This window comes from Palaemon carinicauda, chromosome 20, assembly GCF_036898095.1.
Source record: "Palaemon carinicauda isolate YSFRI2023 chromosome 20, ASM3689809v2, whole genome shotgun sequence".
NCBI lineage: Eukaryota > Metazoa > Arthropoda > Malacostraca > Decapoda > Palaemonidae > Palaemon > Palaemon carinicauda.
In genome coordinates this window covers 24,467,835-24,493,224 of record NC_090744.1, presented here as the reverse complement: position 1 = coordinate 24,493,224, position 25,390 = coordinate 24,467,835, and the positions used below count along the sequence as shown (strand labels likewise).

General features: G+C 46.1%; 1 protein-coding gene across 1 annotated transcript in view; it reads left to right on the top strand.

Annotated features, from left to right (window-relative positions):
* LOC137660215 (uncharacterized) overlaps nt 1–25,390 on the top strand; it is an 81,890-nt gene that overhangs the window by 19,307 nt on the left and 37,193 nt on the right. Inside the window, exons 2-6 of the mRNA XM_068394930.1 lie at nt 6,116–6,158; nt 6,277–6,380; nt 7,407–7,523; nt 7,737–7,785; nt 23,398–23,575. Coding sequence (XP_068251031.1) covers nt 6,116–6,158; nt 6,277–6,380; nt 7,407–7,523; nt 7,737–7,785; nt 23,398–23,575 — 491 coding nt within the window. The remainder of the gene's footprint in view (nt 1–6,115; nt 6,159–6,276; nt 6,381–7,406; nt 7,524–7,736; nt 7,786–23,397; nt 23,576–25,390) is intronic.

Sequence of the window (25,390 nt, the reverse complement as noted above, 5' to 3'; positions counted from 1 at the left end):
TCAGCGATCATCAGCCCGCCAGCGATCATCAGCTCGCCAGCGATCTCCGGATCGCCCACGTGTGTTACAGCCGGCACGCCAACGTTCTCCAACACTTCTGAAGGAACATGGTTCGCCAGCTACTAGCTCACCTGCGCATGCTGATCGCCATCGCGCGACCCTCAACTGCGGATGCTGATCGCCATCGCGCGACCCTCAACTGCGGATGCTGATCGCCATCGCGCGACCCTCAACTGCGGATGCTGATCGCCATCGCGCGACCCTCAACTGCGGATGCTGATCGCCATCGCGCGACCCTCACCTGCGGATGCTGATCGCCATCGCGCGACCCTCACCTGCGGATGCTGATCGCCATCGCGCGACTCTCACCTGCGGATGCTGATCGCCATCGCGCGACCCTCAACTGCGGATGCTGATCGCCATCGCGCGACCGCACACCTGCGGATGCTGATCACCATCGCTCAACCCTGGCATGCTGATCACCATCGCGCGACCCTCAACTGCGTATGCTGTTCGCCATCACGCGATCGCCCACCTGCAGATGCTGTTCGCCATCGCGCGACCGCCAACCTGCGCATGCTGATCGCCATCGCGCGACCCTGGCATGCTGATCACCATCGCGCGACCCTGCGCATACTGATCACCATCGCGCGACCCGGCGCATGCTGATCACTGCTCGCGATCGCTCACCTTTGCATACTGCTCGCCAACGCACGATCGCTCACCTGCGCATGCTGCTCGACCATCGCGTCGGCATAACACAACGCGCCATTGCCAACCTGCGCGTTAGCGCTCACCAGCTCACCACCGATCGCTTGTTGATCCATATCGCCAGCGGTCCTCCTCGCCCACGCGGCAGCGCGTTTCATCGCTAACGCTTGCGTTCGCCGCCTCGGACTCGCTCTCATCCACCTGCCCACCCTCACGACCACTCGCCTACGCGACCGCTCGCCCGTGCAACCACGCGACCGCTCGCCCGTGCAACCGCGCGCCCACACGCCCACGTGCCTGCACGTCTACGCTCATGCACTCCAATGTTCGCCCACGCGCGAACCAACGGTTTTTTCCATCGCGCAGACGGATGGTGTTCCGTCGCGCGAACCTACAGTGTTTCTTCGCACAAATGTCGGCTTATTTCTTGCAGTATCCATTGCTCGTCTATGGGTTATCGCTCGCCGACCACCAGGAATTCCCGTCGCACGAGCTCCAGGGCAATTGCGACCACGATTCCCAATGGGGTTTTCGCAGCATGACCAGCCTGGCGAGTTCTTCTGGAGCGTATTTCCAGAACACTGCCTCACCCCGTAAACACAGAGCATGGCACTTGCAAGAATAGGAGAAACTTAAGGGAGATCTGAGCAACACTCCTCTATTCCTGAACCTGGGTTAGCCCTTCCCCGTCATTCCCTGGAAGGATTTTTGGCGGGGGGGCTTTCCGTTCGAGATTTCTCCATCGGACAAGGGGTGACTGCTTACCTCTTCCTCTGGGAGCTTACCAGGTTCTTTCCCTCCTCAGTTACGGCCCGAGGTTTGGTTCAAGGAAGCTACAGGAAGATCAAGGGTACTTTCCTTCTCTCGAGCTCAGGCACCTTGGCCTTTCGTCGTTAAGTATCTAACTTGCGGACAAGCTCGATGTTGTACCATCTGGACGCGCTGACTGAGGGCTTCCTTCGGGTGTCTCATCTGTGGAGGTCGACGACCTCAGACACCCTTCCATCCTTGAGAAGAGTTTGTTTGTGCCCAAGGACAGAGACTTAGACAGCTGCTGTGCGGAGTAAATCGACTTCCGGTTTCACTCCTCCAAGGCTCTTTCTTCCAGACTCTGCAGGGCTCCAGCGCCCTTTTCTTTCAACCACGTCGGCCTAAGTTATCGGCTACGACAACTGGGACAAGGTGTCCAATTGCAGTTTCCTCCTGTCAGGAACAGATAGCACGGGAGACTCCCCCGGGGGGGCATAGTCCTAAGGAGTTCACGAACTCTAGGATTGCAGGTTTTTCGCTGGGAGGATGCTTAAGGTTACTCATCCGAATGACAGCTTCCCGATGCCCATTCCCGCACAATCTCTGTGAGTAGCCAAGGATATTGCGCCTGCCGTCTCTGTCAGCGAATTCAGTGTCTCTGAACCTCTATGCCATAGCGTCAGCAGAGTTGCCCGGTTGGGCAGAATGATCCATACCTTAGGCGAAGGTCTTCCTTAGGATCATCGACGGCTTCACCCCCGGCCCCCTCAGTCGATCCTTTCTTGTAAGGAAGGATCTGAGAGGGGATGTCCATAGTCGACCTCTCAGCCCTGATCAAGTTTGTCGAACAAACTTCGGCCAGCGTAGACCAGCAGAATCGATCAGACTGGTAACGAGGCGACAGGACTCCTTAAACCCTGGATCGGAAGGACGGGTACTTTCAGTTTCCATTCCATCCATCTTCCAGGGTGCTCGTCGAATTCAGCCTAGACTGCAAGTATTCCTGCTTATGATGCAGTGTGGCTATCCCGCCGTGGCATAGCAGGTTTGTTTCCCCAGAGAACTCTCCCTGCCTTCCTCTTGGCCGCTCAGGTGCAGGCTTCCGCCTCCTCTGCTGTTTGGAGGGCTGGTCAACTCCGGTAGGCTCGGGTTTCGACCTTCTTCAGCGCCGGGACAAGCTTCCGGATGCTTACCATGAGTGTGGGCTCATGGTATTTTGCTTGGAGCCTTCTCTTCCTCTGCCTCAACATCTGGAGTATCTGGCCATGATATTGAGTCAACCGCCTTACCACATTGGAAACCCCGCTTCTCGTCCGTCCAGCGAGGTTAAGCAACGTCGGTACTTGGATGGGTGACCACCTGGGGACGCCAGATTCTGTTACCACATCCTCCGAGCCTTCCTTTCGGTTGCCTGTGGCAAGACTGAGGAGAGTCGCAGTACCTGTTCTCAGTCAAGCAGAGCTTTCAGCCCTACCTTGGAACGTTTCCTAGTTCTTCTTTCCTCATTGACCCGTCTATAGTCCGAACGGTCGCCTCAGGATAAGTTCCATGTGGGGCGATCCAAGTTCCGGTGGCTTCAGGCAATGTTTAACCGGACTCCCTGGCCCTATGGGACCAGCGGAACTATTAGACCTGCAATGGGTGTTGACCTATGGAGCCTCTTGATGGTAGTGGATATTCTCGTCCCTTCCCCACATTCTTGATGCGGTTCTCGGACTCGTCAAAGGAAAGGGGGGGGGGGGGGGCATGTTCCGGTCCAGGCCTATGGTCAAGACCTGAAGGATACCTCTCCATCATTCAGGCAGGCTTAGGGGCCTTAGTCTGGCCCCTCTTCAGATCCTACAGCTCCTGCCGAGTCGCCCCGTTGCGCGTCGACTTCATTCTAACCAGCAGGGGACGCATTTTCACACCTTCACATCTTGCAGTAGAGATACCGGGATGATTGAGATTCTCTCAATACCACCATCGGCTCTCTCATTCCAGGCAGGGGAATGTTTCTCTCAGACTATCCGAGCAGAGCCTCATAGAGAGAGTGTACCTGGGGGTCTTTGACCTTGGGTAACCAGCAAGTGCTGGTCTGGGGGACCTGATCGCGACAGCTTGGAACCTCAAGCTTCCGCTAGTCTTCCCCCCAGTCTCAGACCCCGAGACTGGCAAGATGCATTCCGGTGATGGTGGGACAACTTCGACGCCTGCGGCTTCCCTCCTTTTTGTCTGTGGACAATGGGTCTCAACAAGACCAGGTTGTCTGTCAACCTTTCAATGGGAGAGCTCCACTGGGACTATGCGCAGAACGGTTTCTGGACCCTCTGCTTCCCCTGACGGAACTCCCGGGAGAGCTTCTCCCACGGCGCAGACTACTCAAGCAACCACACTGCGACATCTCTCCCGAAGCGGGGCGTCGCTTCGGCTTCATGCCTGGAGACACTACGCTTCCTCCTCTAGAAGAGACAACCCGCTACAGTCGCGGTACGGAGGTCGCGTCATCTGCGATAGTCATCCACAGGGGTCTCCCAGGCAAAGTGAAGAGTCTAAGGTGGTTGGTGCCGTGGGAGATATACCTCTTCCCTTGAGGCCTCTTCTCCAGCAATAACGGTCTTATTGCCTTTCGGCGGGAGGAAACTCCTTTCCGCTCTCGGCAATGAAGCCTGTCGCTCAGCCTTTCCCTGACCTTCAGGCTTAAAGGAATAACTTTTTCCTGCCCGCTGGATCTATCCTCGCTCATGCGAAGCTACGATCGTCCCTGCCCTAGTCGGAGGAAGACCTCCAACTTGGAGCATGGCTCGGACTTTTAGTCCTTTAAGAGATCTTCTCAAGACCCTTTTACGACAGGCCTCGGATTGTATTCCGCCTTGGGTCTTCTGCTCACTCTGGCCACGGCCAGTGTGTAAGCAATCTTCTTGGTCTCTTACTATTCCCCCCTTTCTAAGGAAGAGGGGAAGGCAACATTCAGGCTCGCTCCTGAGTTGTTGGCTAGACTCAGAATCTGAGGGTCCCGGCCCTTCGGTCCGATTCATTCAAGATTTCGAGTCTCCATTCTGTGTCTGATGTCCCAAGACCTTCTCTTTCTTGCCAGTAAGGAATCGAGAGGTTAGCGCTGGGAACAGCTGCATTTTGTCCTCAGTTGCAGCCGATTTGGGAACACAAGGAGGACATGGGGGGAGAGTCACCAGTATACCTCTTCAGCCCTGACTCAAGGACATTCATCTCGACCTGTCTTCAGACCCTCCCCCGTCACGTCGCCCTACAGCACGATGTTGGATACATCGCAATGTCCCTCGCCTTCGAGTAATACTACTCTGTGACGCAGGTGCTACAAGCTGGAGTCTGGAAGCGTCTGATGACCTTCGCAGCCCGCTTCCTGCAGGGCGTGACCCACAGGAGTCTCGATACGTTTTCTATCGCTCTGTGGTGGCTACACAACAGCTGGTCTAACCTCAGGCTCCTTTTTGGACAGGTAGCAGAAGGTTGAGGGCATTGTTATCAGGTTTTAGTCTGCATGAACGAAAGAAGTATGTCTGGCCCTTACTTCTTTCTTCATCATCCCCTCTACGGGGAAGCAGCATCCTGGTCTCTGCATAGCTGACCTCGAACCTCTGCAGGTAAACCATGCTTCCTTGTGTTCCGAGTATTGAGTCAATACTGTCGCGTCCCCCATACCCTGACGAGGTGGTATTGGGAACGTCCTAACCCAGAGTTCCTTCTGGAACTCCAGGTCAACTGCCTAAGACGGGTCACACTTCTTCCTTCACACACAAGCTTACGTAGGCCACATGGTTCCTTGCGGAGCAAGGAACTTGTGAGGTGCAGGGACTCCTTTTCTCGAGTGCGACTCACTTGGATTCTGAGTCCCCGGGTAAAGCCAAAGCCAGTATGGCTGGGGACTTTCCACCCTTCCTAAGGGATAAGTCACCCTTTGTAAATAGCGTGGTTTGTATTTCGGTTACGGAACAAATGACAAATTCGAAGATAATTTGTATTTTTCCTAACCATACAAACCTTAGCTATTTACACATATTTGCCCGCCAGCCCTGTCCCCCAAGACAAGTCCTACCTCTAAGTGAAAGTGAGTATTCACCTGTGTGTGAGGGGGAGGAGGGGTAGCTAGCTACCACTCCCCTACCCCCCCGCTAACTAGCGCGGGGGTAATACACCCTCGTTAAATTCTAATGGCTCGCCATTTCAGCTACGCTAAAAGTAATACCCTTTGTAAATAGCTAAGGTTTGTATGGTTAGGAAAAATACAAATTATCTTCGAATTTGTCATATATATATATATATATATATATATATATATATATATATATATATATATATATATATATATATATATTTGAGATGATGAATGGAGAAGTATTGGTTTAAAAGCCCAAGATAGAGGCGAAATCTAACCGAGACCCCTTGCGTCAATAGGTGTGGAAAGAGATGATATAGATTTATATATATATATATATATATATATATATATATATATATATATATATATATATATATATATATATATATATACATATATATATACCGGTATATACTTATAAATTGAATGCAAATGTCATGAACTATAGTTGAGATAAAGGAGAACTAGATCATTAAGTTGATAAAGAAAATTTCATGGTTTTCAATCTGGATTTTACTCTGTGTTTGTATTTTTCAGGCACGCAGGAAAGATTTTCCGGAGGAGTAAGCGGCGGTCATCGGTGAGTTAAAGTGTCTTTGGCGCTGTGAAACCACAAGTGTAATTCTCTGTCATTAAGAAAAACACTGATTTGATGAGTCACTACATTGTATTGTATACTGTTTTTATTTCTGTCACAGATTTTGAAGGAATCTCCAGGTCGAAAACCACTGGAAAACATGACCGAGAAACACCAACAGCGTAGGTCGAAAAGGGTGTCATTTGCTGATACCAAAACAATCAAGTAAGTTTTTGTTCTATTTGATTTAGGTTGTTTATTTGGTACATATATTAATTTTTAATTTGTAAATTCAAAATTCATATGATTACTTCAACTGTTAATTTATCTTTATAATTATGATATATCATCCCTTTGGAATGTTTTATTAACCATCTAAATTCCCAAAATATTTTACATAAGTAAATGATATACATTACTGTAAATTATTCATGTTAACACTAATAGTTTGTTATCTAGAGTTACATGTAATCATCTACTGTAGTTTAGTTACAAATACTCATGTAACATTTACTTTATGTTCAACTTCGGCGATTGATGTTTCATGAAATATTCAAATACATTGGTACAGTTTCCATCGCCGTTAAGATTCTGATGGGTTTGCATCTCAAGTTTCACTCGGCATGTCATCAAGTTATTAAAAACTGAAGGCTTTTTAATGTACCGGGTACTTTTTACCTCATTCTTGTTATTACTTAGCAGATGTTAAATTTCTCCCATCAAATGCTCTGGGTACATTAAAAAAAAAAAAAAAAAATATATATATATATATATATATATATATATATATGTATATATATATATATATATATATATATATATATATATATATATATATATACATACATACATACAGTAGACCAATTGAAGTTATAGTGAAAAAAAAAATGGTGATGGTAATTCCAAAGTAAAATGAAAAGAAAATAGAAATGTGTAGATAACGTCTCTCTCTCTCTCTCTCTCTCTCTCTCTCTCTCTCTCTCTCTCTCTCTCTCTCTCTCTCTCTCTCTCTCTCTCTCTCTCTCTCAAATTGTTTGAAATAACATTCTAATACAGATATACTCTACAAATATTACTTATCTGTTCTTATTACCAGCAAAGATTTCATTATTGTTCATTATGTTAATAATAATTACATTTGTAGATAACCCAGGTAATGAAGTAAATAAAAAGCCACAAATAGGGGTCTATCTGGATCTTTTAGTCTTACCTGATTTTTTAAATTCACATGAAAACATTCTTCTTCATCAGGGAATTTCTGGCCGTAGCAGGGAGTGGCACAGAGTGGAACAGTACTTATGAAGCTACTGCATCGTGCGACTCTTCCAACTCGATGGATATAACTTGTATGGGCGAAAGATCTAACAGGTACTGAAACGAAGACTTCATTGTATGATGAGTATTGTCTTGTAGTAGTGCTTGAGCTGTAAAAAACATTGTGGGTAGGTTGCTGTGAAATATTGACCCTCTTAATGAGATGATTCAGAAAATAAGTTTAGATGCTTCTGGGAACTTTTAGCATTACATTTCTGTGATACATTTAGGATTGATTTATTTCAAGTGTTGTTTATTTTTTTTCAGATCTATCATAATTACACCCAATGATAAACCAGCAACAGGGTCAGATAAGGTAAAGTATAAAAATAAAGTAGCAAATACGAGTTCTTGGCCTTTACTGTATTACTTTTTTTTAGTTGTTTTTCTTTTAGAATGTTCATAAAAATTGCCAGCTAGCAATTTAGTATAGATTTTTTGCCTGTTGGAGGAGTCAAATCACGTAATGCATTGTAAATTCTCTCACCATAATGGTCTAAGGCAGTGTTTCCCAACCTTTTTTGGTTAGAATCCTAAATACAGTCTTAACTTGAAGTAGGGACCCTAATTATAATAAATCCGACCATTTCATATTAAAGTTATATATTTCAATTTATATTTATTGACACAATCAATTTTAAACGGAATGAAAATAAGAAAAAACTTCATATGCATATTCTGTCACACAAAAAGCAAGTTTTTCTTCTGTGGTTAGCATTAACATTTTAATACTTTGCTGATAAATTTTATTGATTCACAAAATTAAGGCAATGAATTACATGAAGACTTAGCTAGTGTAAGATTCAAATAATATACTTTGGGAATTAGCAGTGACCATATTAACCCTTTTACCCCTGAAGCTATTTGGAACTTTCCAACCCTTAACCCCCAGGCGTTTTCCTTTTCAATATTAAACTTAGCCGGTGATTATATAAGCTGCAACTCTGTTGCTCGACAGAAAACTCTACGTTCAAAATACGCCAGCGATCGCTATGCAGGTAGGGGGTGTACATCAACAGCGCCATCTGTCGAGCAGGTACTCAGTACTCAATGTAAACACAGAACCAATTTTCTCTCTGTCGGGCTACCGACAAGACCTACTAATTCGCTGTTACTAACTGGATTTGTTTTCACAACTATTTGGTGAAGTACACTATTCTAGTTTTGAGCTTTCGCTATGCAGGTGTTTTATCTTCATCTCAAAACTTGAACTCGTTTTGGATAGATTTAATTATGGTGACAAAGAGATTATGGACTCTTTCACTTTTAAATGGCCGACCCTTCCCTTAGACGGAAGTGTGTTTAGGTTTTTAGTAATTTTGCTTAACACGTTATAGATCTATATATTTTATATCTCTCCGCCTTTATTAGGCCTCTTCGATTAACTTTCCATTTATTATAAACATATAAAAATAAATTTTTATGTTTTGTTTATATGCGACCTTTCCTGATAGTAGGCGGTCCTAACTTGGAACCGAAGTTAATCAACGTTGAGCCCGTTATATCATTTTTAGCCTTTAAAGAATTTAAAACTTTTTAAATTTAATGTTTTTTGAAAGAATTTCTTTGATAGTCTTCGTACTGTTTTCAAAGATGAACTAACGTTTAGTTTTTTAGACTACGCAGTTGTTGACGTTCAGGACGTTCAACATGCGCTCTATCGTTACGATAGAGAGAGAGTGTATCACGGTTTCACTTTGCAGTAAGAGTAAATCAATTCTGACGTTTTGTTCATTCTTTCTTAGCTTAAATGTTTTAAATTCTAAATTAAAGGAACTTTTTATTTGGAAAACCTTTCAGTTTTTTCCTTTAGTCAAATAACATGTTTTTTTGACGATATATAATTGGGCTCTTCTCTTAGGTGCGAAATCAAGAGAGAAAGAGAGAGAGAGATAGAGACGGAGGGAGAGGAGGAGAGAAAACGTTCCGTTCAAGCGGGTAACGTTGTTCTCGTGTTTCTCTCGTCCCTAGTCTCTGTACGGGGAGGAAGGTAAAACGTTTCTAGGGTTTTATTCTTGTCCCCAGGCTATGTGCGGTGAGAGATTGTAAACGTAGTTTATTTGAACTAGTGTTTAGTCTCTTTCCCAGCCACTGAATTTTTTATCTTTATATATGTTTTCTGTTTTTTTGCTAGTATTAATGAGCTGCATTATACGACTGATTTCGCAATTACTACCTTTTAATGAAGGGTAGAATTGCGTGTTTCAGGTAGAAATCGGTAAAAGTTTCGATTTCAGTGAAATAAGTGCAAAACAGAAAATCGATAAAGTGATATGCGCAAAGTGTTACAGTGTTGCGTCCGAGGGTTCGTCTGTTCGTGCCTGTCGTTCACCTAGTCCGGGACCTCTTGCAAGCTCCCAAGCCCAGGGGAGAAGTAATGTCGAACGACTTATGGGTTTGAGAGGCCTTGATCAACGAACAGACGTTTTTCCCTCCGTGGTTTCGGGCGTATCTACCCAAGATCGCCCCACCCACACAAAGACGAGAGACCCCATTTATTTCTCGTCTGCGGAAGAGGGTTCTCGTAAGAAACCATGGACCAAGGTCTCGCGGCTTATTAAGCGCAAGTCGGTCCCTTCCGCGCAAGTCCAACGGCCCAGTTGTAGCCACTGGGTCAGTTCGGACTCGCTGCAGTCTTCCGACGACTGCTCACCTCCTAAGAGAGGCAAAGCGGTACCGCATCAGGCAGTCACACCGTCTGTTGCCGCACCTGCTCCTGTAGACCCTAAGTGGTCTTTGCTGCAGACCATGCAGTCTCAGTTAACGTCATTGATGCGGGACTTTCGTGCGGAGAAGGTTGACACTGCACCAACCTCTAGCCTACAACCAACCACGGTTGTGCGTCCTGTGGACGCTGAGGCGACCTTCTGCCGCACTCCAGCTGAGAGAGTCCCGCCACCCATGCGTTCCAGTGTACCCTGCCAGCCACATGTTGACGTTCAGTAACGCACGGAACCTTCCGTTGACGTTCGCGAGGTACAACAACAGTCTAAGTTGTTTTGTTTTGACGCGATGCGTCAACCTCCGCATTTTAGAGTTGTTTTGACTGCTCAGTCTAGACAGTCAAAGCAGTCTCGAGTGGACACTGTATGTCCTCACGCACCTGTTGTGGTTGACAGTTCAGTTGTTGACAGTTCACAGACTGTCAAGCAGTTACATGACGTTGCCTTCTGGTCTGCTACTAATGCACCAGTTAGAGACTCACTGAGGTAACCTAGCTTTTATCGGACAAGGTTCCTGTAGATGAGGAAGTTGCTGTTCTCCCTCCTACTGATATTCCCTTGAGGACTCTGTCATTTGGAGAGGAGCCTTAAGCTGCTTAGCCTCCTATGGACTTTAATTAAATCATGATGATTTTTTTTTAGGATCTTCGTCCGGATCTTGTAACTGCTGCTCCTCGTTCGCCTAACGTCAGAACTTACACTAGGCCTAGCTACTTCGAAGCCGTTGTTTTTAAGCTAGTGCTCTCTCGCTCTCCTAGAGAGCGTTACATTGGCTAGGCGACTGGTTTTTGCACCAGGAGGAGTTTTAGGGATACAGCCTTTGATTTCCCTTCTTTTAAACTGGCTTATAGAGCGAGAGTCTGTTAGGACACGAGAGAAGTTCTCGGCTTGGGAGTTCATGCCTCTGCCCAGATAGACTTCTCAATTCTGGTAGACTCGCCCTGGCGCCTAGCCAGGAGACGCTCCAAGTTGTTTACAGGTCAACTTCTCAACTTTTGTTGAGCCTTTGAAGTTTTGCTGTACTATTATGTCACACATAACAAGGCTTTCAGGGATGGTAAATGGTTCCGCCTCAGTCGCTAACCCCGTCTGTTACCACACCTGCTCCCGTAGACCCTAAATGGGCTTTGCTGCAAGACATGCAGTCCAAGCTTGCGTCCTTGATAGAGGACTTAAATGCGGAGAAGAACCTTCTGGCCAACAACCTTCCAACCGGTCGGTTGTGCGCCCTGTTGACGCTGAGGTAACCTACTCGCGTCTGCCAGTTGAGGTGGTTCCTCCTTCTGGCCAACAACCTTCCAACCGGTTGGTTGTGCGCCCTGTTGACGCTGAGGTAACCTACTCGCGTCTGCCAGTTGAGGTGGTTCCTCCTCCTGGCCAACAACCTTCCAACCGGTCGGTTGTGCGCCCTGTTGACGCTGAGGTAACCTACTCGCGTCTGCCAGTTGAGGTGGTTCCTCCACCGATGCGACCCAGTGTGGGTTGCCAGTCGCACGTTGACGTTAAGCGACGCTCGGAGGTGGTTGTTGACGTTCAGGACGTTCAACAACCAGCAGAGGTGACTTGTTGTGACGCAGTGCGTCAACCTCAGCAACCCGGTAGGGTGTTGACTGCACAACCCAGACAGTCTAGACAGTTTCGGGTTGACGCTGTACTTCCTCGCGCACCCATGGTTGTTGACAGTTCACAGACTGTGCAGCAGTTCCATGATATTGCGTCCGGCTCCGTCACGCATCCACCAGTGCGACCGGATTCAGCGAGTCAGACGTTGCACACTCCGTTGCCGTTTCCTCATCAGTTTCGGATGAGGAACCCTCTGATGAGGACGTTGCTGAACAAGACGATCAGCCCCCAGCCCTGCTATCCATCCAGAAGATGCTAAAGAAGGAACGCTGCCCAGTCAGGCTGTGGATGAGTCTGGTAGGGACACTTTCATCCGTGGATCAATTTGTGTCACTAGGAAGACTACACCTCCGTCCTCTTCTATACCATCTAGCTTTTCACTGGAAAAAGGACAAGACGCTAGAAGCGGTCTCGATCCCGGTTTCCGGAAAGATAAAGCCTTGTCTGACTTGGTGAAAGGACTATATCAACCTTAGAGAGGGTCTTCCCCTGACTGTTCAGACTCCCAACCACGTTCTCTTCTCGGACGCATCGGACGTAGGCTGGGGTGCGACATTAGACGGTCGGGAATGCTCGGGATTATGGAACTCGAGTCAAAGGACAATACATTTCAACTGCAAGGAGCTACTGGCAGTACGTCTGACCTGGAAAAGCTTCAGGTCTCTCCTTCAAGGCAAAGTGGTGGAGGTGAACTCGGACAACACCACGGCTTTGGCGTACATCTCCAAGCAAGGAGGGACCTACTCTCTGACATTGTACGAGATCGCAAGGGACCTCCTCACCTGGTCAAAAGGTCTAGACATATCACTAGTAACGAGGTTCATCCAAGGCAACTTGAATGTCATGGCAGATTGTCTCAGTCGGAAGGGACAAATAATTCCAACAGAATGGACCCTCCACAAGGATGTATGCAAGAGACTTTGGGCCACCTGGGGCCAGCCAACCATAGATCTCTTCGCAACCTCGATGACCAAGAGGCTCCCAATATTTTGCTCACCAATCCCAGACCCAGCAGCAGTTCATATAGATGCCTTTCTGCTAGATTGGTCACATCTAGATCTATATGCATTCCCTCCGTTCAAGATTGTCAACAAGGTACTGCAGAAGTTCGCCTCTCACGAAGGGACAAGGTTGACGTTAGTTGCTTCCCTCTGGCCCGCGAGAGAATGGTTCACCGAGGTACTTCGATGGCTAGTAGACGTTCCCAGAACACTTCCCCTAAGGGTGGACCTTCTACGTCAGCCACGCTTAAAGAAGGTACACCAAGGCCTCCACGCTCTTCGTCTGACTGCCTTCAGACTATCAAAAGACTCTCGAGAGCTAGAGCCTTTTCGAAGGAGGCAGCCAGAGCGATTGCTAGAGCAAGGAGAACATCCACCCTTAGAGTCTACCAATCGAAGTGGGAAATCTTCCGAAACTGGTGCAAGTCAGTATCCGTATCCTCGACCAGTACCTCTGTAACTCAAATAGCTGACTTCCTCTTATATCTGAGGAAAGAACGATCTCTTTCAGCTCCCACTATCAAGGGTTACAGAAGCATGTTGGCATCAGTCTTCCGTCACAGAGGCTTAGATCTTTCCAACAATAAAGATCTACAGGACCTCCTTAAGTCTTTTGAGACCACGAAGGAGCGTCGTTTGGTTACACCTGGTTGGAATTTAGACGTGGTACTAAGATTCCTTATGTCAGACAGGTTCGAACCGCTACAATCAGCCTCCCTGAAAGATCTCACCTTAAAGACTCTTTTCCTGGTATGCTTAGCCACAGCTAAAAGAGTCAGTGAGATTCATGCCTTCAGCAAGAACATCGGATTCTCATCCGAAACGGCTACATGTTCTACAACTTGGTTTTCTAGCCAAAAACGAGCTGCCTTCTCGGCCTTGGCCAATATCGTTCGATATTCCAAACTTATCGTATGGTTGGAAATGAACTAGAAAGAGTCTTATGTCCTGTAAGAGCTCTTAAGTTCTATTTAAAACGAACTAAACCTTTACGAGGCCCGTCTGAAGCTTTATGGTGTTCAGTTAAGAAACCATCTTTGCCTATGTCAAAGAATGCTTTATCCTATTTTATCAGATTGTTAATACGAGAAGCTCATTCCCATCTGAATGAGGAAGACCAAGCTTTGCTGAAGGTAAGGACACACGAAGTTAGAGCTGTCGCAACTTCCGTGGCCTTTAAACAAAATAGATCTCTGCAAAGTATAATCGACGCAACCTATTGGAAAACCAAGTCAGTATTCGCGTCTTTTTATCTTAAGAATGTCCAGTCTCTTTACGAGAACTGCTACACTCTGGGACCATTCGTAGCAACGAGTGCAGTAGTGGGTGAGGGCTCACCACTACAATTCCCTAATTCCATAACCTTTTTAATCTTTCTCTTGAAATGTTTTATTATTGTTTTTTGGGTTGTCCGGAAGGCTAAGAAGCCTTTCGCATCCTACTTGATTTGGCGGGTGGTCAAAGTCATTTCTTGAGAAGCGCCTAGATTAGAGGTTTTGATGAGGTCCTGTTGTATGGGTTGCAACCCTTGATACTTCAGATCCTAGGGGTCGCTCAGCATCCTAAGAGGATCGCGAGGCTCCGTAAGGAAGACGTACTTAAAAAGGCAGAGTAATTGTTCAAGTCGACTTCCTTACCAGGTACTTATTTATTTTATGTTTGTTATTTTGAATAACTGCTAAAATGAAATACAAAATACTTAGCTCATAATAATGTAAACAAGTAATGCTGGTCACTACCCACCCCCCTGGGTGTGAATCAGCTTATATAATCACCGGCTAAGTTTAATATTGAAAAATGTTATTTTTATTAATAAAATAAATTTTTGAATATACTTACCCGGTGATTATATATTAAAGGACCCTCCCTTCCTCCCCAATAGAGACCCAGTGGACCGAGGAGAAAATTGGTTCTGTGTTTACATTGAGTACTGAGTACCTGCTCGACAGATGGCGCTGTTGATGTACACCCCCTACCTGCATAGCGATCGCTGGCGTATTTTGAACGTAGAGTTTTCTGTCGAGCAACAGAGTTGCAGCTTATATAATCACCGGGTAAGTATATTCAAAAATTTATTTTATTAATAAAAATAACATTTCTGGGCTCAAACCTGTGCCGCCCAGTGAATAAGCTCCATTTAGCACTTATTCTTAGGTAATTTACTGCTAAATATACCAGAGAAAAAATGTAAAGGAGTGCTAGGTTAACTAGCTCGCTCACCTATTGGTGTCGGTATAAAATTGGGCGTATAATCCAGAGGTCCCGCACTATTTAGATTCATCCACGACAAAGATCCCAATAGAGGAGAGCCGTTCAACCTCACTCGGCACCACCAACTCTGCATCCGCTCAGAACCCAACTCCTTTTAGCATGCTGTGTTGTAACCCGCTTTTTTGTTGTGCTCTCGTATTTCGCTTATTTTCCACTGGATTATGGCTTCTTCGTCGGTTTCCCAGGAGACACCGTCTAAGTTAAGTACCAAGCTATGTTTTGCTGTGTTTTGAGCAATCTAGATCGTTTAATATTTAAATTATAGGAGTTTATTCTCTTCGTTCATTTCGATCTTGCTTGATTCCGCTTACAGTTGGTACTCCTGTTTTGAGAGCTTTTAGTTTCACTCGCGGTGTTACTATGTGTATTATTTTTATTATTAATTAAATGTTATTTGTTTTTGTGAATATTCAGAACCCTCGTGGTTCATTTTTAGGGCCGATATCAGTTACGTATCGTTATGGCTTGCCGACCTTCGTTACTAGGCGGCAAATTTATTTTATAAGTCATCAGGTGTGTCCTTTGTGATTTATTTATTATGTTGCATGCCTTGCCCTAAAATTTTTATGTGTATATTTATATAAGTTTTCAACGCTATTACTATTATAATGAATATTTGTGCTATTACTCCGTTTGATCTGTCTGGTTGGGGATCGTCAGTTGGTAGCCCTGCTGCTCCGTATCACATGATCCTCCCCCAAGCTCCCCCTCTCGCTAGGTGGGCGGCTAGGCTTCTCTCCCCCCTCCCCTAGGGGACCGTGGCCTTCCCTCCTTTAGAGGGGGTAGTTCAGTGTGTATGGACTTTGTCCTCCGGGTGTCCCGGCGGGTTCTTCTCTGTCTAGACGGGTTGGCCACCGGTCAACAGAGTTGGATCCCGGTGCACCCTGTTTTATATTCACTTATCACACTTTTATTATGTTATACGAAACCCTCCGGGTTCGGTTGGCGGTTCTTATCTACAGTTCCGCCCCCCTATTAATTTATAACAGTTCCTATGATTATATAGGATTATATATGACAGATTACTATCTCGGAGTTCCTATATGAATTGGTTTATGGATATACTTTTATTTCCCGGCCCGGGGCTTAACCTCGCTCCGGGAAATCAGACACTATGTGTCTTAATCCTTTGTTGCATTTTATACTCCCGGCTCGACCGGAATGGATAGCTATACTCTAGTCTTAAGTTAGACTTATGTTTAGGCCCGGGTCCTCCGGACCTGCCCCTACTTAAGAGTATTACAATTAAGCTCTAGTCTTCAGTTAGACTTATGTTAGGCCCGGGTCCTCCGGACCCACCCCTTCTTAAGAGTATTACAATTAAGCTCTAGTCTTAAGTTAGACTTATGTTAGGCCCGGGTCCTCCGGACCCGCCCCTACTTAAGAGAATTACAGTTTCTCATATACTATTCTTTTTATAGATGGTGCATTGTCAGACGACGGCCTGTGCGGCTGTTCTGCATCAGCCTTGTGGGCACACCGTATGTCGGTCTCACGCCCTCTGCGGGGTTCAGCTGGAGGACATCGTGGTCTGGCACCCTGACAACTGTATGGTCTGTTTTGACCTCATCACCACCCTTGGATCTGACTCGGTGAGTCCTGTTGGCTATGTTGTCTTTTTATCTATCTTACCTTTTTTGGTATACATACACTATTTAGTAAGATTTCTATGGTCTTGAAGGACCACTATGAGTCTGCCTTTTTATAATTCCCACTATTATTTCAGGCATCCCCGGAGCAAAAGTCTGCGGCTCGGGCCACACTGAAAGTGTGGGTTGGTGGTTTTGCCCGGAACGTGAAATCCAAGCAGCCTTACGTCCTATCCGAAGACTATTGTGCCATGGTCTATCCTAACGCCAAGTCTTCAGCCGCTGTGGCTAGACATGTTGCAGCTCCCATCATTGCCCACATTGATGCCACCATAACGGGGTTTATTGATCAAGATCAAGATCCGTCGGATGCCCCCGGAGATCTGGAAGACAATGTTGCTTCCATGAACCTGGACGTCGAACCCATGTTATTGGATGATCCGGACGCAGGTAGGGTGGTAAGTGAGGCAGGTGTTACCGGCGCTGAGATTCCTATCCTCAGCCCCGCTCTTTCTTCTTCTTCTGATCGCTCTTCCTTTCATGGTTTTTCTGGGGACCGTGTTTCGTCTCAACGATCACACCCGGTTCCCCCCAAGGATAAGTCTACATCTAGAACCTTACCTAAAGCTCGTAAGCCTCACAAGGCTTCCCATAGTTCTAAGCTGAATACAAACCCGTCATCTAAGGCTTCCGGCTCCTCCTCTAAGTCTCACGACCCAGGAGTACAATCCGCCACTCCTGCTCCTAGCCCGGGCCTTTCCGAATCAGCCATGCTTCGCATTGTGTCGGAGATGCAAGCTAAGTTGGTGTCGGAAATGCAGGCCAAGATGGACACGATGTTCTCAAACATCGGTCAGAGACTTGGGGCATTAGAGCAAGGGGCTCCGGAGCGAGTCCAAAGCTCTCTCATCCCGGATGCCTCTAAGCTCCCGCCGTTTACCAAGAATAATCCTTGGCGCATGGCTCTTCATTCTCCGTTCTCAGACGGAATGTTAACTTTGGAAGGTCTTGGCACTCGTCCTCTAGAGGACTTTGAATTCTTTCCTCCTGGTCTGGCATTTCCATTTCATGGTTATGCCAGGCTTACCGAGGAAGCTCTGGTTCGGCTAGATAAGGTCCCCAAAGAGACCGTCATCTTCCCAAAAGAGCAAGCCCAATCTGTTTGGGCTAGGTTCTTGAACGACATCGGTTGCACCAACACCATGTTAACGCCGTATAAGAGTTCCTTCACAATGTTTTTAATGGATAAAAACACCGTGACTCCATGTGTCAATAAGGTAGCAGAGCTTGCTTTCCAATATGCTCTGGAGGAGAAGCCCTTGCCTCCCATCCGAGAGGTGGATCCGATCTCCCTCCTTCTTCCTTCTGGCATTGAGTGTTGGGACAACGTCCATACCACTTTTACCTCTGGCAAGCTATCAGCGGACTGTGCCTCAGTCTTGTTTAGTGAGCGGCTTCCCCGTCTCCCGGAATCCCTCATTAAACAGGAGTATGATTCCCGCCTACGTGTTGGCCGAACTCTGAACTTGGCCACATCCACGGAGTCGATAGCCTTGACTTATGATACTGAGAGTATCTTTAAGTCTCTCAATAAGGCTACGTTGCAGTCATTATACTACGACCTTTATGACTTCGCTACTGCTAAACGTAGGTGTCGCAAACACGTCCTGGCTGAGGCGACCATTAGGCACGAGCCTAATAAGCTTATCCGGTCCTCCTGCTGGGGTTCAAATCTCTTCCCTGAGGATCTTGTAGAGGAAGTCTTGGCAGAGGCCACTAGAGTCAATCAGAGCCTTAAAGCCCGTTGGGGTTTGACTCCTAAACGGAAATGTGACCCCGCAAATTACCAAGCCCGGGGTAGGAAGAAGCTCCGCCCGTATACCTCCACCCAGTTCAGGCAACAGCAGAGTAGTTCGTCCAATTTCCGACTGCCTCTTCCTCCATCTCCCGTTGCTCCTGCACAGCCTTCCACCTCTCAGGCTCCTTCGGACGACTATGTCACCGTTCTGCTCCCTAAGAGCCAGCTTTCCGGTGCCTCCACCACTTCTCCTGCCTTTAACCAGTCTTATGAGGCTCATAGCTCTTCCCAGAGTTATAACAGAGGTAGAGGCTACCATCGTGGTTCTAACCAGAACAGAGGTAGAGGAAGAGTCTTTCGTAAGGGAAAGAACTTCCGAGGCGGACGCGGAGGCAACTCCTCAAACCAATACTGAGGTGCAGCAGGTAGGGGGGAGGCTTTATGCCTTCCGCAACAAATGGAGATTCAGTCCCTGGGCTTTCAGTATCATCTCCAAGGGACTGGGATGGAGTTGGATTCAAGGACCTCCACCTCCGAACAGATTTCATCAACATTCCACTCCGGACCTAGTCGAATTTGTCCAGGACCTGTTACAAAAGAACGCCATACAAGAAACGAAACACCTGAAGTTTCAGGGTCGGCTGTTCAGTGTCCCGAAGAAGGATTCGGACAAGAGAAGAGTGATTCTAGACCTATCCCTTCTCAACTTGTCCATTCAATGCGACAAGTTTCGAATGCTTACCGTCTCGCAGGTGCGTACCTTACTTCCCCGTGGGGCCGTCACCACCTCTATCGATCTTACAGACGCCTATTATCACGTCCCGATAGCGAGACACTTCCGTCCGTATCTAGGCTTCCGCCTAGGGGACAAAAACTACTCCTTCAAGGTGATGCCCTTTGGGCTCAACATCGCCCCAAGGATCTTCACAAAGTTAGCAGAAGTTGCTGTTCAGGAACTCAGAAATCAAGGGATTCAAGTAGTAGCCTATCTGGACGACTGGCTCATTTGGTCAGACACCTCCCAAAATTGCCTAAAAGCCACTCACAGAGTCATCCAGTACCTTCAATCTCTAGGCTTCCAGATCAACTTCAAGAAGTCCCGTCTTCTTCCGAAATCAAAGTTCCAATGGCTCGGCCTGCAATGGGATCTTATATCTCATACTCTGTCTTCCCAAACCCAAGAGGTTAGAGATTGCAATGAACACCAAACGCTTTCTCAAAGACAAAGTAAGTTCCAGACGACTCCAAGAGAGGATCCTAGGGTCCCTTCAATTTGCTTCAGTGACGGATCTACTTCTGAAGGCAAAATTGAAAGATATCAATCGTGTCTGGCGTTCGAGGGCGAACCGGAAGCTCCGGGACAGGAAAGTCCGCCTTCCTCCCATTCTCCGGGAAAGACTTCTACCTTGGACAAGGGCCAACAATCTGTCAAAGTCAGTTCCCCTTCGATTTCCGCCTCCGAAGTTAATCATTCACACGGACGCATCCCTATCAGGTTGGGGAGGCTATTCTCAGCTCAGGAAAGTTCAAGGTCTTTGGTCTCCCTTATTCCGCCAACTTCACATCAATGTGCTGGAGGCCATGGCAGTTCTTCTAACCCTGAAACGTCTCGCTCCACCCAAGAGACAACACCTTCGCCTGGTTCTCGACAGCGAAGTGGTGGTCCGCTGCCTCAACAGAGGCGGATCAAAATCAGGGCCTCTGAACCATGTTCTAGTAGCCATATTCTCCCTAGCAGCCTCGAACCGTTGGCATCTTTCAGCCGTCCACCTGGCGGGAGTCCGGAACGTAGTGGCAGACGCCCTGTCCCGGACCTCCCCTCTAGAATCGGAATGGTCACTCGATCTAAAGTCATTCCGGTGGATTCTCTCTCGGGTTCCGGGTCTCCAAGTGGATCTCTTCGCCACGGAGTCCAACCACAAGTTGAGAGTATATGTGGCTCCCAATCTAGACCCTCAGGCCTACGCCACAGACGCTATGTCACAGAATTGGGACATCTGGGAAAGGATTTATCTCTTTCCCCCGGTGAATCTTTTACTGAAAGTCCTAGACAAGCTGAGATCCTTCAAGGGACGAGTAGCCTTGGTCGCACCCAACTGGCCCAAGAGCAATTGGTATCCTCTCCTGCGAGAGTTGAGTCTACATCCTCACCCGATACCCAATCCGGTTCTGTCTCAGATAGTACAAACACGCGTTGTGTACGCTTTCTCAAACATTCAGAGCACCCTAACTTTATGGACTTCATGAAGTTTGCGGCCATGCATGGGGCCAATATCGATCCTCAAAACACCCTGTTCCTAGAATCAGATAAACGGGATTCCACCATCCGCCAGTATGATTCTGCGGTTAAAAAGTTGGCTAAATTTTTGATAGACTCAGACGTACACTGTATGAACTTGAACCGTACAGTCACTTTCTTTAGAACTTTATTAGAATCAGGTCTGGCAGCCAATACTATCACCACTATTAAATCTGCCTTGAAAAAGATATTCCTAGTGGGTTTTAACATAGACTTAACCGACTCTGTGTTAGCTTCTATTCCGAAAGCCTGTGCCAGACTGAAACCGGTTACTCGTCCTACCCCGGTTACCTGGTTCCTTAATGATGTACTCAAATTGGCTTCTGATACCATTAACAGTTCTTGTGATTACATTCCCCTTCTCAGGAAAACACTTTTCCTGGTGAGTTTGGCTTCCGGGGCAAGAATTTCTGAACTGGCAGCTTTGTCAAGAGACCCGGGTCATATTGAGTTCCTTCCTTCGGGAGAGGTCCTTCTTTCACCTAACAAATTCTTTTTAGCTAAGAACGAAGACCCTCAGAACAGATGGTCCTCCTGGAAAATTGTTCCCCTCACGCAAGATCCGTCTCTGTGCCCTGTTACTACTCTTAGGTCTTATTTATCCCGGACCTCCTCTAACTCCTCGGGGCCTCTATTCGTTAGAGAACAAGGCGGTACCATTACCATTAAAGGGATCAGGCAACAAATTTTGTATTTTATTAAACAAGCTAGCCCTGACTCTTTTCCTCTTGCACATGATATCAGAGCGGTTGCTACTTCGGTGAACTTTTTTCACCACATGAATTTTACGGATCTTTCCAGGTATACAGGGTGGAAGTCACCCTCAGTGTTCAAGAAACACTACCTTAAACATTTGGAAGCCCTTAAATTTCCTACAGTAGCTGCAGGGAGCGTAGTTACCCCCAGGTAACTCATATGTTAATTCCTTGTTATTTTATCTCTCCCCCTTACCTGCCTCATTTATACCCTATTTGTATTCGTTGGTTTTGCACCTGATTACTATTATTATATTTGTTAATTTTTGACTCCTGAGTATCTGTATATATCATCACTCACGGCATTATTATACCTTACCTTATTTGTCAGTTGTTCCACCAAGTGGATTATGTTCCTCTTAAGATACCCTTATAATTGTTTTGTGGCACTCATCTCTGATTAAAGCATCCTGTATTTCCCTTACGCTTATGTTTTTTCCTTTATTTTGCAAGTTTGGTGACATTTCTCTTGTATAGATTCACTGGGCGGCACAGGTTTGAGCCCAAAAAAGGGATTTTGACGTAGGAAAAATCTATTTCTGGGCGAGGGACCTGTGCCGCCCAGTGAACCCTCCCAGCTCCTCTCCCTTGGAGTCCCCAAACTTTGGGTGCTAAGGAGTTGGGTTCTGAGCGGATGCAGAGTTGGTGGTGCCGAGTGAGGTTGAACGGCTCTCCTCTATTGGGATCTTTGTCGTGGATGAATCTAAATAGTGCCGGACCTCTGGATTATACGCCCAATTTTATACCGACACCAATAGGTGAGCGAGCTAGTTAACCTAGCACTCCTTTACATTTTTTCTCTGGTATATTTAGCAGTAAATTACCTAAGAATAAGTGCTAAATGGAGCTTATTCACTGGGCGGCACAGGTCCCTCGCCCAGAAATAGATTTTTCCTACGTCAAAATCCCTTTTTTCAAGCACGTTTTGCAATATATTTTTTTTAAATTGCGCTAACAGCCTTAATTTTCGTCATAGAGAGGTCAGGTTGGTCTCATTATTTTGGAAAATGCCTGAAGTTTCTCATAAAGTTATCAAAAATATGCAAAAAAATGTAAATAGCAGTTTTTTGCAAGGACGTACCGGTACGTCCATGTGGGTAAAGGAATGAGCTTTATGAAATGTACTAGTACGTCCATTGGGGGTAAAAGGGTTAAAGAATATAATTACAAAAACTCCAAAAGTTTTCTCAGTGGCTACCTTGAATCTGCTTCATTTTGTGCAGGAGGTTTTCAAATTTGGGCTTTATATTGCACACCGCAAGTCATGCTGCGGATCCAGTCATTTTCTTGCTTTAGCCTTAATCATAGCAAGACGTGAAAACCCTTATTCGCAGAGGTATGTTACATTAATAAATATAGAAATGGGAACAGCTGTGGATTATTAAGATATATTTTGTAATACCCTCAGATATACCCTTGTCACAACCTTGGGGTTGGGAACCACCGGTTTAGGCATCTCTGCTGGAGATTGTTAACTTTTTTGTGGTAGCTCTCACATTTTGTGTCAGCTCTATGAATACGGATCCACCGAGTGATGATTAGTTATTGTAGATTCATTACTGTGTGACCTTTTTTTTCCAACTTCACTTTTTATGACCCAAGAATGTACTACTCCTTGGTAACTTAGAAATAGAGCACTCCAGACTTGATCATCCCTTGCCCTATGAGTTTAACCTATACTGTATTATTTGAAATTTTTTTTTTATAATGATGATAAACTTTAGCATCCTATTTAAACATTTGTTATGACTGGATTCATCATTATTCAAGAAAGGGTTTATTGTTTTTTATATTAAAAGTTGCAGTGTTAGACTCATTTTATATTCCCATTTAGTTTTGTTGTTAAGGCTTTTTATTTTACTTTTCCAGAAGGAAACTTTGGATTCCAGTGCTGAAGAATCATTAGGTTTCGTAAGAGATATCCTGGACTGGGATTCAAGTAAATGTGCTTCAGGGACTGTCTGGGATCCTTTTGATGAGCCAGAGGAAGTCGTTCCTACAAATGACAGTTTCTTGACAAGTTTTTTGAATATGAAATCATCTGATTGTGAGTACTGTACTTTTCTTGATATATTTCCATAATTCATTAGATGCACTGCTGATATACCTGTAGTTTAAAAAGATTTTTGTGCCTACATGTATACAAACCCTTGTCCTTTGATATGAGTAGGATTTCAGCGTAGCTGGAACTTGGCTTCCTTGCCACTAGGTGGCAAGGAAGCCTGTCCCTCCCCTGTCAGCACATTTAGTAGCCCCTTTGATTCCATCCACAGAGAAGCGTGCTCCCTGCACTTAACAGAGCTTGATTGTTATTGATACTTCTTTTTCAGAGTTTCTGTGTAATTGTTCCGCATGTGTCACATGTAGGCTGCATGCAGTCTTGCCATGGTAAACCTGATTGCAATTGTGGCAGATTTATAGCCCTGCAGAAGATGGACTCCCATTCTCTATGCCCTCTTTGCAGGGAACATGACTTCACAATCATCCCTCTGTGATGAATAGGCCTGGCTGAGTTTGCAATGGTCAGAGTACAGCAGGAAAAAGTCCTCAAGTTCTCTCTTTTCACTCTCTGGTGCTCAGATTTTACGCCTTCTGCTTCCCATATGGCGAAAGAACAGTTGAAGTGTTAGCATCCTATTTAGGCATATGTTGTTATGGGATTCATCAATTCCTTAAAAAGAGTTTATTGTTTTGTTTTGATTTGCAATATTACTTCATTTCCTAAGTTTTGGGAGAGCTGGACTTTTCACCCTCCCCCAGCAGAGGTGAAGGTCCCTGCCCTTTCCCTTGTATTGATCCTGCCATTGGCAATGCTGTTGATGACTTCTAGGACCTTGTGGCTGTCATTAAGCATCGAGGGTGTGCCTTCAATGGAGAAACTTCTTCAGGCATTAACTTTCTCTGCATCCTCTAGGCCTTTTGCTGCTGCTCCTTCTGGAAAACACAGTTGGTGCTCAATCTTTGTCTTCCTGAATGTTGCCTCTGCCACCTGTAAAATCATTAACATCCACTTGAACTGCGGGCAAGAGAAGGTAGAGACCTTGTTTCATCCTCCCCCTCCCAACCCTGTTTCTTTGTCCTCATCCTCTGCTGCTGAGCCCTCAATTGCAACTCCCTTCCCTCCTGAAGAAAAGTAAGTAGCCCAAGTCTTTTCAGACTTCCTTCATTCCTTCACAAGCATGAGAAACTTCCTTGAGATGACGCTAACTCTCTTGCACAAAGTGCTCTTAAGACTCTCCCTTCATTGAATAGTGACTCTTAGATCCCAGCTTAGAGGATGAGGGAAATCATCCTTCAGAAAAGATCATCATAGATTTGTGAGACATATGTCACCTTAGTCTTCCTCACATTCATGATTATTGTCCCCATGCACACCTAGTACACATTCTTATGTATGCACGTAGGATCTTCTATGGGCTTATTCTTCCAAAGTTAGCTTTTCACGCTTACAGTCATCTTCACTTACACCAGATCCAGAGGAGTTAGGCGTATGTGCTGATGATTGCCCACATGTACGTGATCACCTACGTGCACACACAGTCTCCTTTACGATCATGATCATCTACGCATACACCGCATTATAGGAATTCAGCTGAATCGTCAAGGAAATCGCACTGTTCCCCTGGGCATTTGTGCTGTCCCCCCACTAGCGTGGTCCTCATGTGTCAGATCTTCGTGCACGTATGATTCTCAGTTGAGATATTCACTTTCAGAACTTCATACCAGCACAAACAAGGCTCACGTTCCAGGTCCCCCTTGGATAGTGCTTCATGTGCTGGAACTGTATGCAATAGACCTCCATGCTGGGAATCCCCACATGCTCCATCTTCATGCGTTGGTCTCCCACGAACTTCACGTTCTA